The 22,515-nt window shown below is 48.9% G+C and overlaps 1 protein-coding gene across 1 annotated transcript in view; it reads right to left on the bottom strand.

Moving 5' to 3' along the window:
* Positions 1 to 22,515, bottom strand: part of LOC141272245 (uncharacterized) — a 157,175-nt gene that overhangs the window by 90,014 nt on the left and 44,646 nt on the right. The window contains exons 2-4 of the mRNA XM_073682763.1: positions 17,538 to 17,633; positions 12,516 to 12,599; positions 10,967 to 11,140 (exon numbers count right to left, since the gene is read on the bottom strand). Of these exons, the coding sequence (XP_073538864.1) occupies positions 10,967 to 11,140; positions 12,516 to 12,599; positions 17,538 to 17,633 (354 nt within the window). The remainder of the gene's footprint in view (positions 1 to 10,966; positions 11,141 to 12,515; positions 12,600 to 17,537; positions 17,634 to 22,515) is intronic.

Consider the following 22,515-nt stretch of genomic DNA (forward strand, 5'->3'; position numbering starts at 1 on the left):
TGAGCGTGTGAGGGTCTGAGAGTTTGAGGGTGAGCGTCTGAGAGTGAGGGTGCGCGGTTGAGGGTGTGCGTGTGAGGGTGTGCGTGCGAGGGTGAGCGTGTGAGGGTGAGCATGTGAGGGTGAGCGTGTGAGGGTGTGAGGGTCAGCATGTTAGGGTGAGTGTGTGAGAATGAGCATGTGAGGGTGAGAGCATGTGAGGGTGAGCGTGTGAGGATGGGCGTGTGAGCATGTGAGGGTGAGCGTGTGCGGGTGTGAGGGTGAGCGTGTGAGGGTGAGCATGTGAGGGTGAGTGAGCGTGTGAGGGTGAGAGTGTGTGAGTGTGAGCGTGTGAGGGTGAGCGTGTGAGCGTCTGAGGGTGAGCGTGTGAGGGTGAGCGTGTGAGGGTGAGCGTGTGAGGGTGAGCGTGTGAGGGTGAGCGTGTGAGGGTGAGCGTTTGAGGGTGAGCGTGTGAGGGTGAGTGTGTGAGGGTGAGCGTGAGGGTGAGCGTTTGAGGGTGAACGGGTTTGAGGGTGAGCTGGTGAGCATGTGAGGGGGAGGGTGTGCGTGTGAGCGTGTGAGCATGTGAGGGTGACCGTGTGAGGGCGAACGTGTGAGGGTGAGCGTGTGAGGGTCTGAGAGTTTGAGGGTGAGCGTCTGAGAGTGAGGGTGCGCGGTTGAGGGTGTGCGTGTGAGGGTGTGAGTGTGAGGGTATGAGCGTGTGAGGGTGAGTGTGTGAGGGTGTGAGCGTGTGAGGGTGTGAACGTGTGAGGCTGAGCGTGTGAGGGTGATCATGTGAGGGTGAGCGTGTGAGGTAGAGCGTGAGGGTGAACGTTTGAGGGTGAGCGTGTGAGGGTGAGTATGTGAGGGTGACCGTGTGAGGGTGAGCGTGTGAAAGTTTGAGGGTGAACGTCTGAGAGTGAGGGTGTGCGTGTGAGGGTGTGCGTGTAAGGGTGTGCGTGCGACGGTGAGCGTGTGAGGGTGTGAGCGTGTGAGGGTCAGCATGTTAGGGTGAGCGTGTGAGGATGAGCGTGTGAGCATGTGAGGGTGAGCATGTGCGAGTGTGAGGGTGAGCGTGTGAGGGTGAGCATGTGAGGGTGAGCATGTGAGGGTGAGCATGTGAGGGTGAGCATGTGAGGGTGAGCATGTGAGGGTGAGGGTGAGCGTCTGAGAGTGAGGGTGTGCGGTTGAGGGTGTGCGTGTGGGGGTGTGCGTGTGAGGGTGTGAGCGTGTGAAGGTGTGAGCGTGTGAGGGTGAGCGTGTGAGAATGAGCATGTGAGGGTGAGCGTGTGAGGGTGAGCGGGTGAGGATGAGCGGGTGAGGGTGAGCGGGTGAGGGTGAGCGTGTGCGTGTTGAGGTGTGCGTGTGAGCATGTGAGGGTGACCATGTGAGGGTGACCGTGTGAGGGTGATCGTGTGAGGGTGAGCGTGTGAGGGTGAGCGTGTGAGGGTGAGCGTGTGAGCGTCTGAGAGTTTGAGGGTGAGTGTTTGAGAGTGAGGGTGTGCGTGCGAGGGTGAGGGTGTGAGCGTGTGAGGGTGAGCATGTGAGAATGAGCTTGTGAGGGTGAGCGGTTGAAAGTGAGCGGTTAAGGGTGAGCGGTTGAGGGTGAGCTTGTGAGGGTGAGCATGTGAGGGTGAGCGTGTGAGGGTGAGGGTGTGCTTTTGAGGGTGTGCGTTTGAGGATGTGCGTGCAAGGGTGAGGGTGTGAGCGTGTGAGGGTGAGCGTGTGAGAATGAGCATGTGAGGGTGAGCGTGTGAGGATGAGCGGGTGAGGATGAGCATGTGAGGATGAGCGGGTGAGCGGTTGAGGGTGAGCGGTTGAGGGTGAGCATGTGAGGGTGAGAGCGTGTAAGGGTGTGAGTGTGTGAGGGTGAGGGTGTGAGCGTATGAGGGTGACCGTGTGAGAATGAGCAAGTGAGGGTGAGCGGTTGAGGGTGAGCGTGTGAGGGTGAGCGTGTGAGGATGAGAGTCTGAGAGTGATGGTGTGCGGTTGAGGGTGTGCGTGTGAGGGTGAGCGTGTGAGCGTGTGAGGGTGTGAGCGTGTGAGAGTGTGAGCGTGTGAGAATGAGCATGTGAGGGTGAGCGGTTGAGGGTGAACGTGTGAGGGTGAGCGTGTGAGGATGAGTGTGTGAGGGTGTGCGTGCGAGGGTGAGCGTGTGAGGGTGAGCGTGTGAGGGTGAGCGTGTGAGGGTGAGCATGTGAGGGTGAGCGTGTGAGGGTGTGAGCGTGTGAGGGTCAGCATGTTAGGGTGAGCGTGTGAGAATGAGCATGTGAGGGTGAGAGCGTGTGAGGGTGAGCGTGTGAGGATGAGCGTGTGAGGATGGGCGTGTGAGGATGGGCGTGTGAGCATGTGATGGTGAGCGTGTGCGGGTGTGAGGGTGAGCGTGTGAGGGTGAGCATGTGAGGGTGAGAGTGAGCGTGTGAGGGTGAGAGTGTGTGAGTGTGAGCATGTGAGGGTGAGCGTGTGAGGGTGAGCGTGTGAGCGTCTGAGGGTGAGCGTGTGAGAGTGAGCGTGTGAGGGTGAGCGTTTGAGGGTGAACGGGTTTGAAGGTGAGCGGGTGAGCATGTAAGGGTGACTGTGTGAGGGTGAGGGTGTGCGTGTGAGCATGTGAGGGTGACCGTGTGAGGGTGAGCGTGTGAGGGTCTGAGAGTTTGAGGGTGAGCGTCTGAGAGTGAGGGTGCGCGGTTGAGGGTGTGCGTGTGAGGGTATGAGCGTGTGAGGGTGAGTGTGTGAGGGTGTGAGCGTGTGAGGGTGTGAGGCTGAGCGTGTGAGGGTGATCGTGTGAGGGAGAGCGTGAGGGTGAATGTTTGAGGGTGAGCGGGTGAGGGTGAGTGTGTGAGGGTGAGCAGGTGAGGGTGAGCATGTGCGTGTGGAGGTGTGCGTGTGAGCATGTGAGGGTGAGCGTGTGAGCGTCTGAGGGTGAGCGTGTGAAAGTTTGAGGGTGAGCGTCTGAGAGTGAGGGTGTGCGTGTGAGGATGTGCGTGCGACGGTGAGCGTGTGAGGGTGAGCGTGTGAGGGTGTGAGCGTGTGAGGGTCAGCATGTTAGGTTGAGCGAATGAGGATGAGCGTGTGAGCATGTGAGGGTGAGCGTGTGCGGGTGTGAGGGTGAGCGTGTGAGGGTGAGCATGTGAGGGTGAGAGTGAGCGTGTGAGGGTGTGCGTGTGAGGGTGAGTGTGTGAGGGTGAGCGTGTGAGCGTCTGAGGGTGAGCGTCTGAGAGTTTGAGGGTGAGCGTTTGAGGGTGTGCGTGTGAGGTTGTACGTGCCAGGGTGAGCGTGTGAGGGTGAGCGTGTGAGGGTGAGCGTGTGAGGGTGAGCATGTGAGGGTGAGAGCGTGTGAGGATGAGCGTGTGAGGGTGAGCGTGTGAGGATGAGCAGGTGAGCGGTTGTGGGTGAGCGGTTGAGGGTGAGCGTGTGAGAGTCAGCATGTGAGGGTGAGCGTGTGAGAATGAGCATGTGAGGATGAGCGTGTGAGGATGAACGGGTGAGCAGTTGAGGGTGAGTGGGTGAGGGTGAGCGTGTGCGTGTGGAGATGTGCGTGTGAGCGTGTGAGCATGTGAGGGTGAGCGTCTGAGAGTGAGGGTGTGCGTGTGAGGGTGTGCGTGTGAGGGTGAGCGTGTGAGGGTGAGCGTGTGAGGGTGAGCGTGTGAGGGTGAGCGTGTGAGGGTGTGAGCGTGTGAGGGTGAGCGTGTGAGGGTGTAAGCGTGTGAGGGTCAGCATGTTAGGGTGTGAGCATGTGAGGGTGAGCGTGTGCGGGTGTGAGGGTGAGCGCGTGCGGGTGTGAGGGTGAGCTTGTGAGGGTGAGCATGTGAGGGTGAGAGTGAGGGTGAGTGTGTGAGGGTGAGCATGTGAGGGTGAGCGTGTGAGCGTCTGAGAGTGAGGGTGTGCGGTTGAGGGTGTGCGTGTGAGGGTGTGAGCGTGTGAGGGTGAGCGTGTGAGAATGAGCATGTGAGGGTGAGCGTGAGGGTGAGCGTGTGAGGATGAGTGTGTGAGGGTGAGCGTGTGCGTGTGAGCATGTGAGGGTGACCATGTGAGGGTGAGCGTGTGACGGTGAGCGTGTGAGCGTCTGAGGGTGAGCGTTTGAGAGTGAGGGTGTGCGGTTGAGGGTGTGTGTGCGAGGGTGAGGGTGTGAACGTGTGAGGGTGTGAGCGTGTGAGGGTGAGCTTGTGAGAATGAGCATGTGAGAATGAGCGGTTGAGGGTGAGCGGTTGAGGGTGAGCATGTGAGGGTGAGCGTGTGAGGGTGAGCGTGTGAGGGTGAGCGTGTGAGGGTGAGCGTGTGAGGGTGAGGGTGTGCGGTTGAGGGTGTGCGTGTGAGGATGTGCGTGCAAGGGTGAGAGTGTGAGGGTGAGAGCGTGTGAGAATGAGCATGTGAGGGTGAGAGCGTGTGAGGGTGAGCGTGTGAGGATGAGCGTGTGAGGATGAGCGTGTGAGGATGAGCGTGTGAGGATGAGCGTGTGAGGATGAGCGGGTGAGCGGTTGAGGGTGAGCGTGTGAGGGTGAGCGTGTGAGGGTGTGCGGTTGAGGGTGTGCGTGTGAGGATGTGCGTGCAAGGGTGAGAGCGTGTGAGGGTGAGCGTGTGAGGGTGACCGTGTGAGGATGAGCGGGTGAGCGGTTGAGGGTGAGCGGTTGAGGGTGAGCATGTGAGGGTGAGAGCGTGTGAGGGTGAGAGCGTGTGAGGGTGAGAGCGTGTGAGGGTGTGAGCGTGTGAGGGTGAGGGTGTGAGCGTGTGAGGGTGACCATGTGAGAATGAGCGGTTGAGGGTGAGCGTGAGGGCGAGCGTCTGAGAGTGAGGGTGTGCGGTTGAGGGTGTGCGTGTGAGGGTGAGCGTGTGAGGGTGTGAGCGTGTGAGGGTGTGAGCGTGTGAGGGTGAGGGTGTGAGCGTGTGAGGGTGAGCGTGTGAGAATGAGCATGTGAGGGTGAGCGGTTGAGTGTGAGCGGTTGAGGGTGAGCGTGTGAGGGTGAGCGTGTGAGGATGAGTGTGTGAGGGTGAGGGTGAGCGTGTGCGTGTTGAGGTGTGCGGGTGACCATGTGAGGGTGAGCGTGTGAGGGTGAGCGTGTGAGCGTCTGAGGGTGAGCATCTGAGAGTTTGAGGGTGAGCGTTTGAGAGTGAGGGTGTGCGTGTGAGGTTGTACGTGCCAGGGTGAGCGTGTGAGGGTGAGCGTGTGAGGGTGAGCATGTGAGGGTGAGAGCGTGTGAGGGAGAGCGTGTGAGGATGAGCGTGTGAGGGTGAGCGGGTGAGGATGAGCGGGTGAGCGGTTGTGGGTGAGCGGTTGAGGGTGAGCGTGTGAGGGTGTGAGCGTGTGAGAGTCAGCATGTGAGGGTGAGCGTGTGAGAATGAGCATGTGAGGGTGAGAGCGTGTGAGGGTGAGCGTGTGAGGATGAGCGGGTGAGCAGTTGAGGGTGAGTGGGTGAGGGTGAGCGTGTGCGTGTGGAGGTGTTCGTGTGAGCGTGTGAGCATGTGAGGGTGAGCGTGTGAGGGTGAGCGTGTGAGGGTGAGCGTGTGAGGGTGAGCGGGTGAGGGTGAGCGTATGCGTTTTGAGGTGTGCGGGTGACCATGTGAGGGTGAGCGTGTGAGGGTGAGCGTGTGAGAATGAGCATGTGAGTGTGAGCGGTTGAGGGTGAGCGTGTGAGGGTGAGCGTGTGAGGATGAGCGTGTGAGGATGAGCGTGTGAGGGTGAGCGGGTGAGGGTGAGCGTATGCGTTTTGAGGTGTGCGGGTGACCATGTGAGGGTGAGCGTGTGAGGGTGAGCGTGTGAGCGTCTGAGGGTGATCATGTGAGGGTGTGCGTGTGAGGGTGAGCGTGTGAGGGTGAGCGTGTGAGGGTGAGCGTGTGAGGGTGTGAGCGTGTGAGGGTGTGAGCGTGAGCATGTGAGGGTGAGAGCGTGTGAGGATGAGCATGTGAGCATGTCAGGGTGAGCGTGTGCGGGTGTGAGGGTGAGCGCGTGCGGGTGTGAGGGTGAGCATGTGAGGGTGAGCATGTGAGGGTGAGAGTGAGCGTGTGAGGGTGTGCGTGTGAGGGTGAGCATGTGAGGGTAAGCGTGTGAGCGTCTGAGAGTGAGGGTGTGCGGTTGAGGGTGTGCGTGTGAGGGTGTGCGTGTGAGGTTGTGAGCGTGTGAGGGTGTGAGGTTGAGCGTGTGAGGGTGTGAGGGTGTGAGCGTGTGAGGGTGTGAGCGTGTGAGAATGAGCATGTGAGGATGAGCGGTTGAGGGTGAGCGTGTGAGGGTGAGCGTGTGAGGGTGAGCGTGTGAGGGTGAGCGGGTGAGGGTGAGCGGGTGAGGGTGAGCGGGTGAGGGTGAGCGTGTGAGCATGTGAGGGTGACCGTGTGAGGGTGAGCGTGTGAGCATCTGAGGGTGAGCGTCTGAAAGTTTGAGGGTGAGCGTTTGAGACTGAGGGTGTGCGGTTGAGGGTGTGCGTGTGAGGGTGTGCGTGCGAGGGTGAGTGTGTGAGTGTGTGAGGGTCAGCATGTGAGGGTGAGCGTGTGAGAATGAGCATGTGAGGGTGAGAGCATGTGAGGGTGAGCGTGTGAGGATGAGCGTGTGAGGATGAGCGTGTGAGGATGAGCGGGTGAGGATGAGCGGGTGAGCTGTTGAGGGTGAACGGTTGAGGGTGAGCGTGTGAGGGTGAGCATGTGAGGGTGAGCGTGTGAGCGTGTGAGGGTGAGCATGTGAGGGTGAGCATGAGGGTGAGGGTGTAAGGGTGAGCATGTGAGGGTGAGCATGAGGGTGAATGTGTGAGGGTGAGGGTGTGAGCGTGTGAGGGTGAGCGTGTGAGAATGAGCATGTGAGGGTGAGCGGTTGAGTGTGAGCGGTTGAGGGTGAGCGGTTGAGGGTGAGCGTGTGAGGGTGAGCGTGTGAGGATGAGCGTGTGAGGGTGAGCGGGTGAGGGTGAGCGTATGCGTTTTGAGGTGTGCGGGTGACCATGTGAGGGTGAGCGTGTGAGGGTGAGCGTGTGAGCGTCTGAGGGTGAGCATCTGAGAGTTTGAGGGTGAGCGTTTGAGAGTGAGGGTGTGCGGTTGAGGGTGTGCGTGTGAGGTTGTACATGCCAGGGTGAGCGTGTGAGGGTGGGCGTGTGAGGGTGAGCGTGTGAGGGTGAGCGTGTGAGGGAGAGCGTGTGAGGGAGAGCGTGTGAGGATGAGCGTGTGAGGATGAGCGGGTGAGCGGTTGTGGGTGAGCGGTTGAGGGTGAGCGTGTGAGGGTGTGAGCGTGTGAGAGTCAGCATGTGAGGGTGAGCGTGTGAGAATGAGCATGTGAGGGTGAGAGCGTGTGAGGGTGAGCATGTGAGGATGAGCGTGTGAGGATGAGCGGGTGAGCAGTTGAGGGTGAGCGGGTGAGGGTGAGCGTGTGCGTGTGGAGGTGTGCGTGTGAGCATGTGAGGGTGAGCGTGTGAGGGTGAGCGTGTGAGCGTCTGAGGGTGAGCGTCTGAGAGTGAGGGTGTGCGTGTGAGGGTGTGCGTGTGAGGGTGAGCGTGTGAGGGTGAGCGTGTGAGGGTAAGGGTGAGCGTGTGAGGGTGAGAGCGTGTGAGCGTGAGCGTGTGAGGATGAGCGTGTGAGGATGAGCGTGTGAGCATGTCAGGGTGAGCGTGTGCAGGTGTGAGGGTGAGCGCGTGCGGGTGTGAGGGTGAGCGTGTGAGCGTGTGAGGGTGAGCGTGTGAGCGTCTGAGGGTGAGCGTCTGAGAGTGAGGGTGTGCGTGTGAGGGTGAGCGTGTGAGGGTAAGGGTGAGCATGTGAGGGTGAGAGCGTGTGAGGGTGAGCGTGTGAGGATGAGCGTGTGAGGATGAGCGTGTGAGCATGTCAGGGTGAGCGGGTGTGAGAGTGAGCGCGTGCGGGTGTGAGGGTGAGCGTGTGAGGGTGAGCATGTGAGAGTGAGCGTGTGAGGGTGTGCGTGTGAGGGTGAGCATGTGAGTGTGAGCGTCTGAGAGTGAGGGTGTGCGGTTGAGGGTGTGCGTGTGAGGATGTGCGTGTGAGGTTGTGAGCGTGTGAGGGTGTGAGCGTGTGAGGTTGAGCGTGTGAGGGTGTGAGCGTGTGAGAATGAGCATGTGAGGGTGAGCGGTTGAGGGTGAGCGTGTGAGGGTGAGCGTGTGAGGGTGAGCGTGTGAGGGTGAGCGTGTGAGGGTGAGTGGGTGAGGGTGAGCGTGTGCATGTGGAGGTGTGCGTGTGAGCGTGTGAGCATGTGAGGGTGAGCGTGTGAGCGTCTGAGGGTGAGCGTCTGAAAGTTTGAGGGTGAGCGTTTGAGACTGAGGGTGTGCGGTTGAGGGTGTGCGTGCGAGGGTGAGTGTGTGAGCGTGTGAGGGTCAGCATGTGAGGGTGAGCGTGTGAGGGTCAGCATGTGAGGGTGAGCGTGTGAGAATGAGCATGTGAGGGTGAGAGCGTGTGAGGGTGAGCGTGTGAGGATGAGCGTGTGAGGATGAGCGTGTGAGGATGAGCGGGTGAGGATGAGCGGGTGAGGATGAACGGGTGAGCGGTTGAGGGTGAGCGGTTGAGGGTGAGCGGTTGAGGGTGAGCATGTGAGGGTGAGCGTGAGGGTGAGCGGTTGAGGGTGAGCATGTGAGGGTGAGCGTGAGGGTGAGCGTTTGAGGGTGAGCATTTGAGCGTGAGCGGGTGAGGGTTAGTGTGTGGAGGTGTGCATGTGAGCATGTGAGGGTGACCGTGTGAGGGTGAGCGTGTGAGGGTGAGCGTGTGAGGGTGAGCGTGTGAGAGTTTGAGGGTGAGGGTGTGCGTTTGAGGGTGTGCGTGTGAGGGTGTGAGCGTGTGAGGGTCAGCATGTGAGGGTGAGTGTGTGAGAATGAGCATGTGAGGGTGAGAGCGTGTGAGGGTGAGCGTGTGAGGATGAGAGCGTGTGAGGATGAGCGTGTGAGGATGAGCGTGTGAGCATGTCAGGGTGAGCGGGTGTGAGAGTGAGCGCGTGCGGGTGTGAGGGTGAGCGTGTGAGGGTGAGCATGTGAGAGTGAGCGTGTGAGGGTGTGCGTGTGAGGGTGAGCATGTGAGTGTGAGCGTCTGAGAGTGAGGGTGTGCGGTTGAGGGTGTGCGTGTGAGGATGTGCGTGTGAGGTTGTGAGCGTGTGAGGGTGTGAGCGTGTGAGGTTGAGCGTGTGAGGGTGTGAGCGTGTGAGAATGAGCATGTGAGGGTGAGCGGTTGAGGGTGAGCGTGTGAGGGTGAGCGTGTGAGGGTGAGCGTGTGAGGGTGAGCGTGTGAGGGTGAGTGGGTGAGGGTGAGCGTGTGCATGTGGAGGTGTGCGTGTGAGCGTGTGAGCATGTGAGGGTGAGCGTGTGAGCGTCTGAGGGTGAGCGTCTGAAAGTTTGAGGGTGAGCGTTTGAGACTGAGGGTGTGCGGTTGAGGGTGTGCGTGCGAGGGTGAGTGTGTGAGCGTGTGAGGGTCAGCATGTGAGGGTGAGCGTGTGAGGGTCAGCATGTGAGGGTGAGCGTGTGAGAATGAGCATGTGAGGGTGAGAGCGTGTGAGGGTGAGCGTGTGAGGATGAGCGTGTGAGGATGAGCATGTGAGGATGAGCGGGTGAGGATGAGCGGGTGAGGATGAGCGGGTGAGGATGAACGGGTGAGCGGTTGAGGGTGAGCGGTTGAGGGTGAGCGGTTGAGGGTGAGCATGTGAGGGTGAGCGTGAGGGTGAGCGGTTGAGGGTGAGCATGTGAGGGTGAGCGTGAGGGTGAGCGTTTGAGGGTGAGCATTTGAGCGTGAGCGGGTGAGGGTTAGTGTGTGGAGGTGTGCATGTGAGCATGTGAGGGTGACCGTGTGAGGGTGACCGTGTGAGGGTGAGCGTGTGAGGGTGAGCGTGTGAGGGTGAGCGTGTGAGAGTTTGAGGGTGAGGGTGTGCGTTTGAGGGTGTGCGTGTGAGGGTGTGAGCGTGTGAGGGTCAGCATGTGAGGGTGAGTGTGTGAGAATGAGCATGTGAGGGTGAGAGCGTGTGAGGGTGAGCGTGTGAGGATGAGAGCGTGTGAGGATGAGCGTGTAAGGATGAGCGTGTGAGGATGAACGTGTGAGGATGAGCGGGTGAGCGGTTGAGGGTGAGCGGTTGAGCATGTGAGGGTGAGCGTGTGAGGGTGAGCGTGTGAGGGCGAGCGTGTGAGGGTGAGCATGTGAGGGTGAGCATGTGAGGGTGAGCGTGTGAGGGTGAGCGTGTAAGGGTGAGCATGTGAGGGTGAGCATGAGGGTGAGGGTGTAAGGGTGAGCGTGTTAGGGTGAGCGTTTGAGGGTGAGGGTGTGCGTGTGAGGGTGTGCGTGTGGAGGTGTGCGTGTGATCGTGTGAGCATGTGTGGGTGACCGTGTGAGGGTGTGAGGGTGAGCGTGTGCGGGTAAGCATGTGAGGGTGAGCGGGTGAGGGTGAGCGGGTGAGGGTGAGCGTGTGACGGTGAGAGTGTGAGGGTGAGCCGCTAACGGCCGCCATCTTGTTCTGAAATCCCGCGTCGCTGATTGGCCGTGACCGGATCAATCAGCGACGTGGGATTTCCTGGACAGACAGACAGACGGGATAAGACAATTATATATATTAGATGCTCCATATCACTATATACAGGAAGATGTATAACTTATACCAGCTGTGCATATATAATTATATACAGAATATACCCAGGTTATACCAGCATGCTCCATATCACTATATACAGAAGATGTATAACTTATACCAGCTGTACATATATAATTATATACAGAAGATGCCCAGGTTATACCAGCATGCTCCATATCACTATATACAGAAGATGTATAACTTATACCAGCTGTACATATATAATTATATACAGGAGATACACAGGTTATACCAGCATGCTCCATATCACTATTTACAGAAGATGTATAACTTATACCAGCTGTACATATATAATTATATACAGAATATACCCACGTTATACCAGCATGCTCCATATCACTATATACAGAAGATGTATAACTTATACCAGTTGAACATATATAATTATATACAGAATATACCCAAGTTATATAATTATATACCAGATGCCCAGGTTATACCAGCTTTTTTACTTACAACCTGTTTATCCTCTGCACATCCTGCCTCCAGCTCATAGTCTTGGTGGCCGTGAAAGGAGATGACAAATTTCAGGCCATCGTTATCCTGACATGACTTGACCTGTTCGAACGGGAATTGTTTCTTCAGTGTTCCCTTCTCTATATTAAAAATCATCTGTGTATAGAAATCAATCTAAAAGAAAAGGAAGATATTGATATATATTTATCTACAATGCCCACTAAAAGGCTGTGGAACTACAGATCTCACCATCATCTCTTAATGTGCTGGACAGACCTTATAGACAAGCTTCATGGGACCAGACATCAAACTTAATGAGTGTAAGAGTGGTAATCCACAGGTAGGACTCCCCCAAAATGTCAAGGAGACCTGTGAGGTTATAATTTAGACCAGATAGCTACTTCTTTCTATAATGAACTTTTCTACAGTTTTCCAGCATATATCATTTCCTCTCTAGGTTTCAATAACATTTTTTAGACTGTAGATAAACCATCAAGATTGATATTGAATGGCAGCAAGCAGAGATCTTGAAAACTATAGTTATATGTTGATATTATGGCTTCCAGCCACCACTAGAGGGAGCTTAATGTATACAGTTAACATTGGATTCAATATTAACAGCATGCAGCCAGCTCCCTCTAGTGGTAAAAACTATCAGAGAGAATGTTATCATATACTATGAGCCAAATCCTTATTGCCTTTGCACATTTTTATATATTTATTTGCTTGTTATTTGTTTTTTTTACGTTCAGCATTGTGGGTGGAGTTTTTGCTTCCTCATTATTTTCAGGCGATTCACCAAATGCGACTTTTTTTTTAAATAAAAGGTGAAATATTTTTGATGTAAAAGTATACCAGTCTTCTTTCCTACCCACTGAAGTGATTTTTTTTTCACATTTTGAAACTTTTAGCGGATCATGCATGTGACTTTTTTGCTTTAAAAAGCTGCAAAAAAAAAAAAAAAAAATTATATATATATATATTATATATATATATATATATATATATACATACACGTTTGTTTCTGCAGAACATTTATGAACCCATGTGTATCATAGTAAGGAGTTTGGTGCAAAAAAAACCCAGTCAATATATACTGCAAAATAAAAAAAAAAGTGACTTAAAAAAACCCAAAAACATTAATATGATGAATTGCCCCCTAAGTCTAAGCAGAGGCTTTGCAGATTTGTGTCAGAATAACAGAGGACAGAATTTAGGACTTAGCGGAGTATTCTGCTTCATCATAACCAGCATGGCGCGGATTCTTGGTATTACTTTCATGCTGAATTCTAACAATTTTGCTGTTTATTAATTCGGTCACATTAAATGTACAGCGCCTATTAATTGACGTCATCATCTTCAAGGAACAATGAGTTGCTTTTGTAACGTCTCAGGAAACAGGAAAAAACTCTGCTCAGATGCGATATTTAATTTCTTTGAAATTTCTCTATAATTTATAGGATTTAAATATTTCATCAGTTCCCGGCAGCGGTGAGCGCCATCCTCTAATAGAAATTTAAGCTGCAGCAGTAAAAGTTTGATAACTTACCTGCAAGATACGCTTCTGCCACCGGTACCGGAATTTGTAGACATTGAAGTTGTACTGTTGGTTGGAGGGGGAGTTTGAAGTCTCCTAAAGGAAAGCAATAGATAGCTTTACCAGAATGGACGCTAGTGGAGTCATCCCCAGCAGCGCCTTCCACCGGGCTGATGAATACTTCATGAATGGAAGCTCAGCCTCAACGTGTCTGACACTGCGAGACATTATCCCCATCTGTGAGACTCCTCTGAAATGAGCTGCGAGGAGCTCGAAACCAGAGAGGGGAAATGGGAAACAACTCAAACTTACCAAACACCCAAAGGAGATTTACTATGAAAAAGGAGAAAAATGGGAGCTGATATTATAGGCCCAAGACACCAGACAGTAATTTATTTGTTTACTACTTTTTACTTGTAAGAGAGGGAATCACACATACAAGAATATAACTAATAAATGATGAAGTACAATAATATAACTGCTATAATACTGCTCCAATGTACAAGAATATAACTACTATAACAGTGCCCCTATGTACAAGAATATAACTACTATAACAGTGCCCCTATGTACAAGAATATAACTACTATAATACTGCCCCTATGTACAAGAATATAACTGCTATAATACTGCCCCTATGTACAAGAATATAACTACTATAATACTGCCCCCTAAATACAAGAATATAACTACTATAATACTGCCCCCTATGTACAAGAATATAACTACTATAATACTGCTTCCTATGTACAAGAATATAACTACTATAATACTGTCTTCTATGTACAAGAATAAAACTACTATAATACTGCTCCCTATGTACAAGAATATAACTACTATAATACTGCCCCCTATGTACAAGAATATAACTACTATAATACTGCTTCCTATGTACAAGAATATAACTACTATAATACTGTCTTCTATGTACAAGAATAAAACTACTATAATACTGCTCCCTATGTACAAGAATATTACTACTATAATACTGCCCCCTATGTACAAGAATATAACTACTATAATACTGCCCCCTACATACAAGAATATAACTACTATAATACTGCCCCCTATGTACAAGAATATAACTACTATAATACTGCTTCCTATGTACAAGAATATAACTACTATAATACTGTCTTCTATGTACAAGAATAAAACTACTATAATACTGCTCCCTATGTACAAGGATATAACTACTATAATACTGCTTCCTATGAACAAGAATATAACTACTCTAATACTGCTTCCTATGTACAAGAATATAACTACTATAATACTGTCTTCTATGTACAAGAATAAAACTACTATAATACTGCTCCCCTATGTACAAGGATATAACTACTATAATACTGCCCCCTATGTACAAGAATATAACTACTATAATACTGCTTCCTATGTACAAGAATATAACTACTATAATACTGCTCCCTATGTACAAGGATATAACTACTATAATACTGTCTTCTATGTACAAGAATATAACTACTATAATACTGTCTTCTATGTACAAGAATAAAACTACTATAATACTGCTCCCTATGTACAAGAATATAACTACTATAATACTGTCTTCTATGTACAAGAATATAACTACTATAATACTGCTTCCTATGTACAAGAATATAACTACTATAATACTGTCTTCTATGTACAAGAATAAAACTACTATAATACTGCTTCCTATGTACAAGAATATAACTACTATAATACTGTCTTCTATGTACAAGAATATAACTACTATAATACTGCTTCCTATGTACAAGAATATAACTACTATAATACTGTCTTCTATGTACAAGAATATAACTACTATAATACTGCCCCCTATGTACAAGAATATAACTATTATAACATTGCCCCTATGTACAAGAATATAGCTACTATAATACTGTCCCCTATGTACAAGAATATAACTACTATAATACTGCCCCCTATGTAGAAGAATATAACTACTATAATACTGCCTCTATGTACAAGAATATAACTACTATAATACTGCCCCCTATGTAGAAGAATATAAGCACTATAATACTGCCCTCTATGTACAGGAATATAACTACTATAATACTGCCCCCTGTGTTCAATAATATAACTACTATAATGCTGCCTCTTTTATACAAGTTCATCTTATAATGACTTTATTATTACCTTTATAGGTTATTTTACGCTTTCTGGCAGGTCTATAGAAATTTGTATTACTTCAGATATTAAAGTGCTGTGATAGAATTAATCTTATGTATTTAAATTAGCAAAAGCATGTAGATTATTCTAATGACGTTCTGCCACTTATTAGAGGAATCTAACATACCTCCCGCTGTGCTGTTTGTACTGGGATGTGGCAATAAATAGACATTTTCTTGGAGAGCACAGTAAGATTGCAACTACATCAATTACACATAATTATCATTATTACTTTATAATCATTGAGGTGACTATAATTATTATTATTATTTATCAAAAGCAAAAACAAATCATTATTCTTTCTCCCATTGAGACTAGAACAGCCTCCCATCTCACCACTGTACATTTAAAAAAAGACATTAACCCTGCTGGGTATTTTTCTCAATTTTTTTTTTTGTACAATTTTATTGTGGTCTGCAGTCGTTTCATACTTGGGAGAGGGTGACTGTAGGAGAGGTGAATTTATTCTTCCCTGTTATCAGCCATGTCACTGGAAATATAGCTGTACATCTCCCTATGAATTTTCATGACATAATCATTGACCAAAATTATGGATAATATGAATGGGCCAGAGCCTGTTCAAGAAAAAAGGCTCTACACAATTGTAGGTGACAACTTTGGACACACAGGAAAAGTGCTCTATAGTTGTATGTCATATGTCGGGTCCCTGACTTTGATGCCGGCTCGCAAGCCAAGCATGCATCTTTCCCGGCATATGATGGCTGAATTATTCAGCCATCATCTGCCTCTAACAGGCACATGTGGAGCGGAGCGGAGCTCCGTCCACTGCTGTTAACATGTTAAATGTCGCTGTCAATCTCTGGCAGGCGAGCATCATTTCTTGCGCCCATTGGTGGGTTTGTGATGTGATCGCAGGGCACTGACAGCCGGGGGTCTGCTAAAGACCTCTGTGCTTGTCATGACGATTCTCTTGTGAAAGCCAACGTTTAGCAGACGTTCATAGATCGTGATTTTCGCTGTGCATAGCAGTGCTGATGCACTGCTATGTAGAGCACAAGCAATTGGACGATCACGGCTTTAAGTCCCCTAAGGGGACTATTAAATAAAAAAAGTTTAAAAAAAACAAAAACTGTTTTTAAAAATATGAAAAAATAATATTTTTTTTAAAAAAATAAAGCAATTTAAAAAACATAAAAATACACATAATTGGTATCACTATGCTAGAAAAAGTCCAATCTATCAAAATATAAATGGAGAAACAAAAATAGAAAATCAAAAAACGCCAGAATTACGTGTTTTGGCTGCAGTAACATTGAAATAAGAAGCGATCAAAACATCGCATCTACCCCAAAATGGTATTTTGAATAATTAAAAAAACATGAAAATACGCATTTGGTATTTGGTATCGCTGCATTTGAAAAAGTTCAATCTATCAAATTATAAAATAAATTAATAACTCGCCCTCCATTTAAATATTTGCCCTATTAAAAATATTAAAAAAAAATTAAATTAAAATGTACTTGACTGACTTGAGCATGCACATTTATGCGATAAGTCCAGGTAGATGCCTATTTATCAGCCACACAATCGTTAGGCCACCAACTATCTATCTCAAAGGGAAGCTTTCAGGAAATTCATGCTACCTTAAAGGGGTTATCTGGCCTTAGGCTGCATGACTGCAATCACTCTATGTGAATGCAGACTTGTGAATTCTCACAGTGTGCACTGTATTGATTCTCCAGAGTTGATGGTCATATGACCAAATGTATACAATTTGCATACTTCTAGCAACACTCCGACTGGACATGTCTGGCCTCGCTCAATACACTTGAAATGAGCGAGATCTTACACGTCTAGTTGGCATGTGACCGCATATATGGAAATCACATACTTGCGGTCATGCGCCCGCCGCTCCCTGCGCCGCCACTGCATAATTGTCATAGCGTGCAGTATGTGAGGATTCACAAGTCTGCAGTCACATAGACTTGTACCCTAAAGCTGGAAAACCCCTTTAAATTAAGTCTGTCACCATGGAATAATTATTCAAAAAAGTACAGACACTCAGTGCACCCTTGGTGTGGCCAAAAAGTTCAGTGCCCCTTCCCAACTGTTTGTTTTACCCTATCTCCACCTCCCCACCTCTTTGATTGACAGCTCTTGATTCATAGAATCAGGGAAGGGTGGAAATAGAGATAAATCAAGTAGGTGGGAAGGTGCACTGAACTGTTTCTTTACACCAAGGGTGCACTGCACAATTGTACTTGATATCAACAGTCATTCTGTGCTGACAGACCAAGGACCAACAGGTTTCTCCACTAGAGGCAACTATGGTTTTACTATTGGATTTTTTACTTGACAATTGTTTTTTTTACTTGATGAAGACGCCGATACGGCGTTAAAACGCGTTGTTAATAAAAAGCCTTGTCTTCATCATCATCTCTGAAGAACGGATTTACTTCAGCAGCACGGCCCACTTATGTGTTCATCCAACTTGATCCAATATCTCCTGGAGGATTTATCCACCAGCCATGGGGCAGCAGCAGCTGTTTTTTTTCTTCATGCCTTCATAGGAGTTGTGCCTGTCAGGTGAGTGTAACCAGCACTCTCATACTCTCCCACCATAGGGTATCACTCTATTGTGCGCTCTGTTCCCCACATTTAGATCTACATATGGTTTTACTATAAAATATTGCTGTGTTTCAGAGGAAACATAGTTTAAAAACAAAGTCAAATATGGAGAAAAATCTTGACTGCGCGGATCTCCCCTGATTTCTCCTTGCTCCCCTCATCTTTATTGACAGGTCTCCAAAAGGAAAGACCTGTCAATCAAGCAGATACGGCTATAGGGAAGCCATACAAGATATTTGTTAAGTTATTGGCATCATTTTTTACCTTCCCGCGTTCTTCCGATCGAGCAATTGCTTCTTCAATGCTGATTTCCTTCTTCTTCACCATCTGAAATATTTGTAAGAGTTCTTCTTGACTTAGCTAAAAGAATTAAAAAAAATCAAGGTTAACAGGTGAATTCTGAGATTAGAGCTGCAATTAAGAATGTGGTGATATTTACTAAATGGAGGAGGGCATCAACAAATGGGCCCTAGCATCTGAAGTGTCAGTGGATGGAAATAATCTTATTCACATCCAGAAGCTTAAAGGGGTTTTCCAGGCCTGGGGTTCAATTCTGCAGTGACTCTTTGCAACTGTAGACTTTGGAAACCTCACAGCTCACACAATGCATGCTGTCAGGATTCTCCAATGCTGGCACCTGGAGCGGTGGGCACGTGACCGCAACTATACAATTTGCATACTTACAGTCACATTCCGACTAGACATGTCCGGTCTCACTCAATTGACTAGCATGTCTAGTTGGCATGTGACCACACGTATGCCCATTGCCCACCAGCTCCCGGCATCGGAGAATCCTGACAGCACACGATTTTAGAGTGACTGCTGATTTAAACCCCAAGCCTGGACAGCTCTTTAATATACAGTTGAGTGTTTGCTACAACTGTACCCAGTCTAGAAAATTCTGCACTGATACATTGTATCAAATTACCAGGACAGGAGGGTAACATTTCTCCTTGCGGAGAGTGACATGTTAAGCATGTCAAGGTGAGGAGACTTTTAAGCCACAATGCTCCTCTCTCTCCTTCAAAGAGAAAGAGAACTAGAACGCCTATAGGTGTCAGTAGAGTTCTAGTTCTCTTCCTCTCTGAAGAGACAATTTGCATATTTCCCAGAGGAGCACTGTGGCTTAAAAGTCTCCTCACCTTGACATGTCTAACATGTCACTCTCCGCAAGGAAAAACGTTACACTTTGGATACTGGTCAGATGCCTCTCACTTAGTCAAACCATATTTCACACTTTACACTGATGAGGGGTAATACCCTGAAACACAGTGTCTGCAAATTGAGGTTTTGGTTTTGGCTATTATCCTGTCAGTGTGTGGATACATTGTTACAATCCTTCAAATGTGGGAAGCATCAGGTGTGCACAGATTTTTGGTCTCTGCATTTAAAATAGAATGGTTCATTCATTGACAGTGACCAGAGATCTTTAAAGAAAATGCAAAGATACATTGTAGCAAATTTTCAGCTGTAAGAAGTATTAGGTCTCTCCATGTTTTTCACATATTGGTGCAAAAAGAAGTTCTATTCATTGACAGCAAGAATAGATCTTAAAAATTAGATGTTTTGTAAGAATATTAATACTAGTAGAATGTTGCATTGTTTGATCTGTTGCTTAGTCACAGGTGACTCAGAATACTTAAAACAAAAAAAAGTTCAAAACCAAAACTTTCCTATCTCCTCCCCCAATACCTGGCATCTTGGGGGCTCCTGAGGCCAGACACGGGACAGTCTTTGCTGCAGCCAGTAGCCCGGCTCTGATTGCCTCATCCATATTTGATGCTGTACTGCGCTCCCTCCTTATAAAGCCTCCGGAGACCTGGAGGGGCTCGAGTCCACCATGTTTGCTGACTGCCCAATCTTCAAACTCCACTTGGCAGGAATTACATTCTCTGTTTTTTTTCTTCACAGTATGAGCCAAGAATATCAATTGTTTCTTGGCTTTTTATGTATCCGAGCCGGGGACAGACCAACACAAAAATCAGCAAGCTCAAAATGGAAAATGCTGAGAGTCAGGGCTGATCAATGCAGCCGAGAGAAACATCTTCATGACGTTAATTTTAAAGGAAAGCAGAGATAATTAAAACAAATGGAATTAAAGGGGAACTCCGATCACGGTTGATAAGATCAGGGTGGATGCAGGGATTAACGATGAGTCATATAATGCAAATATTATATAAAAGGGGTTCTGGAAGGTTCATTTATTTATGGGTGAAGCACCAATTTTGTATTCCCTGTACAGTGGGCGGAGCTTTGTTCTGTGCTCATTGTATAATGTGTCACATGGTGCCCAGATAAATAGCACCATACAGTGCACAGAGCAGGATTTTATGCCACTTCTCTTCCTGACACGGTGTGGCACTGTAATTTTGAAGTCTGGGGTAATTTCCTCTATTTGCCTCTGTGGCACCCCAGGGGTCTGGTTGCCACAGTGATAGAAATATCACATCTGAGAGCAAGTGGGAGGTTCCCTAGTCAGGAGCCCTTGAACATGCAACACCTCCTGTCCCAGACCAGATAGGGGAGGAACCTGCCCTATATAAACTGGATCTGGGGCGGGGTTAGTTCAGTTAGAGCCTGGAGTGAAGTTCCAGACAGAAAGCAACAGCTAGGAACTCTGTAGGAGCAGGAGCTGAGTGCCAGGGACTGGAAGCAGATATTGCTCGTCCTGGCTGAAGACACTACAACCGGACAACGGAGTCCGAGGCTGTGGGGATCTCTAAGTCCAGCAGCAGAAACCAGCTGGCAGGGGATTCCAGGTCCTCTGGCCATAGGAAGCCCGGAGGCTCAGTCACACACACAAGGGACCGGTATCGCCATCGAGGAGCGGAAGCTACCTGAGGGTCCAAGTCACCAGCCATACGGGTGAGCACCACACGGTATACTCAGGGACGTGGGCTACTTCCACTCACTTACAGCAAGGTAGCCAGGAAGAGTGCAGATAGACGGGGAGGCCTACAACTCCACCTGGCCAGGGGAACTCCTGTTTGTTCATAGACTGACCAGGCCCCTTATGCTAGCCAGTACTCCCGGGAGGGTCTGCCTTATCATCAGTAAAGACCCGGGAACTGCACTGCAAAGACTCTGAGTCGTTCCTGCTTCACCCGTGCACCATCACTCCCATCATCCACACTCACTGCCCTGAGGCTATACTCCTCCCGTGGGGAGTTGTCCCATCCTCTGCTGCGCACACCACACCAGCCTCAGCGGTCTGCCTCGCAGCGGCGGTACACCCTGACCGCAATCCACGGGTGGCGTAGTCGGACATTAAATCATAAAAACCTTATAAAAGATGGCCACTGGTCTGACCACCCTGAGTCACGGACCGGGTCACCGCCACGGAGACTACAACCCCCAGAGACCCGGCTCCGGGTAACCCACACACGTGCACACACCTCCATATCATTGCTGCTACTAAGCTTGTATTTATACATAACTGTGAATCTAAAAAAAAATATCTGCAGTGTAAAGCATGGAGGAAGGACAAAGAAGCAGCCTGAGCCTCTGAAACAACTCTGCAAGCAGGCCGACCTCAGGCTGAATGATGCCCTGTGCAAAATTGCCCTTTGCTGTCTCCTCTGCATTGTTTTTTCACTTATGCTTGGAAGAAGACTTTCTTTTTGCAGCTTAAGAAACTTGATATAGGTTTATATTGTTTTCTGGTGTTTTTATCCTGATAGTGAAATCTATAGGAAGAAACCTGACAAAAACCTATTCCCAGAGAAATAAAAAAACACCTATGGAAAACCCAAAAATGCCTATTTGCCAAGTATTGCCCCTCAGTGCCAAATTTTCTTAATTTAAAGAGTAACCGTCATTTTAATCCCTTTTTTCATAAATCAGTATTACACGTGAAAAAAAGGCAACTTTGTAATATATCTTATCATAGAAATCTGCTTCTTTCTCCTCCTGGGCTGATCATTCATTCTTGAAATCTCAATTCATGGGTAAAATCGGTTTTCAGTGAAGACAGACTTTCCCATTACTGAGATAGAAGAGGACAGTTGGTGCTCATAAAGTTCTATGGAGAACTGTAGCTTTTGTTTCAGCAGAATGTCTGTGTCAGCGTCTAGCTCCTCCACCTCCATAGAATTTTACAAGCACCAACTGTCATCTCCTATCTCAATAATGGCAAAGTCTGTATTCACTGAATAAAAGAAGCAGATTTCTCTGATAAGATATATAACACAGTTTGTTAATTTCATGTGTACTACTGATTTATAAAATTAAAATGATAGTTGCTCCATAAAGGAGTTGTCAACTCGGAAAACCCCTTCTGAATCCCTATGTTTCCCTCCAGTAAAATAATAACACTATACTCACCTCTGGTACCGGTGCTGTTCCAGCAGTGTCAGCACTGGCTCTCCTTTACATTGTATGACAATGTTATGTCACATGATCCCTGCAGCCAACCAGCACTGGCTTCACTTTTCCCTCCTTTGCACAAATAAAAACATTTGGAGGAAGTCAGAAATGCGGCTGCCTTCCTCCGGATGTCAATTACGTCTGTAGGAGAGGAGAGTGAAGCCAGCGCTGATTGGTCACAGGGATCGCGTGACGTAAGACTGTCATGCAATCCCTGGGAAAGCCAGTGTCGACATCGCTGGAATGGTACCGGCACCAGAGGAGAGTATAGGTATTATTATTTTACAAGGAGGAAACATAGGGATCAACAAGGGGTTGTCCGAGTAGTGGACTACCCCTTAAAGTTACAGATTTAGTAAACATGTCCTAATTGTTTGAGTACATATTAAAACACACACGTACAATTTTACTTATGGCTTTTACAGTGTGATACAAACATACATAGTGAGATAGCAGCACATTTTATGAACATATAGACACGGATTTACACATGTAAAATCACACTAACCCCTCGCAGTAAAATCCCTCCCCCCCCGCAGGGTATAATCACATATGCACCTTGCAGTGAAATTAGTTTAATTGTACCATGAGGCTTTCCCATAGGTGTAATCAAATAAAAGCCTTGCAGTAAAATAAGCCCCCTAACTATAAGCACATTCTGTCCTTGCAATAATTACTGCAGTGCTCACCCTTGTAATATAATAATCATCCCCAACAATGCTCTGCTGATTGTTTACTAGTACATTCAACAGCGCACATGGCATTAGGCCATATACTGGGTTCTGCTAATGTATTCAGCAGGAGCCTCCGAACTCAGTGATTGGCTGCAGTGGTCATGTGCACTATTTTGACATCAGCTTTGCAGCCAGTAAACAGA

Source organism: Phyllobates terribilis, unplaced genomic scaffold, assembly GCF_046119375.1.
Source record: "Phyllobates terribilis strain yellow unplaced genomic scaffold, ASM4611937v1 Scaffold_5__5_contigs__length_657084704, whole genome shotgun sequence".
NCBI classification, from domain to species: Eukaryota; Metazoa; Chordata; class Amphibia; order Anura; family Dendrobatidae; genus Phyllobates; species Phyllobates terribilis.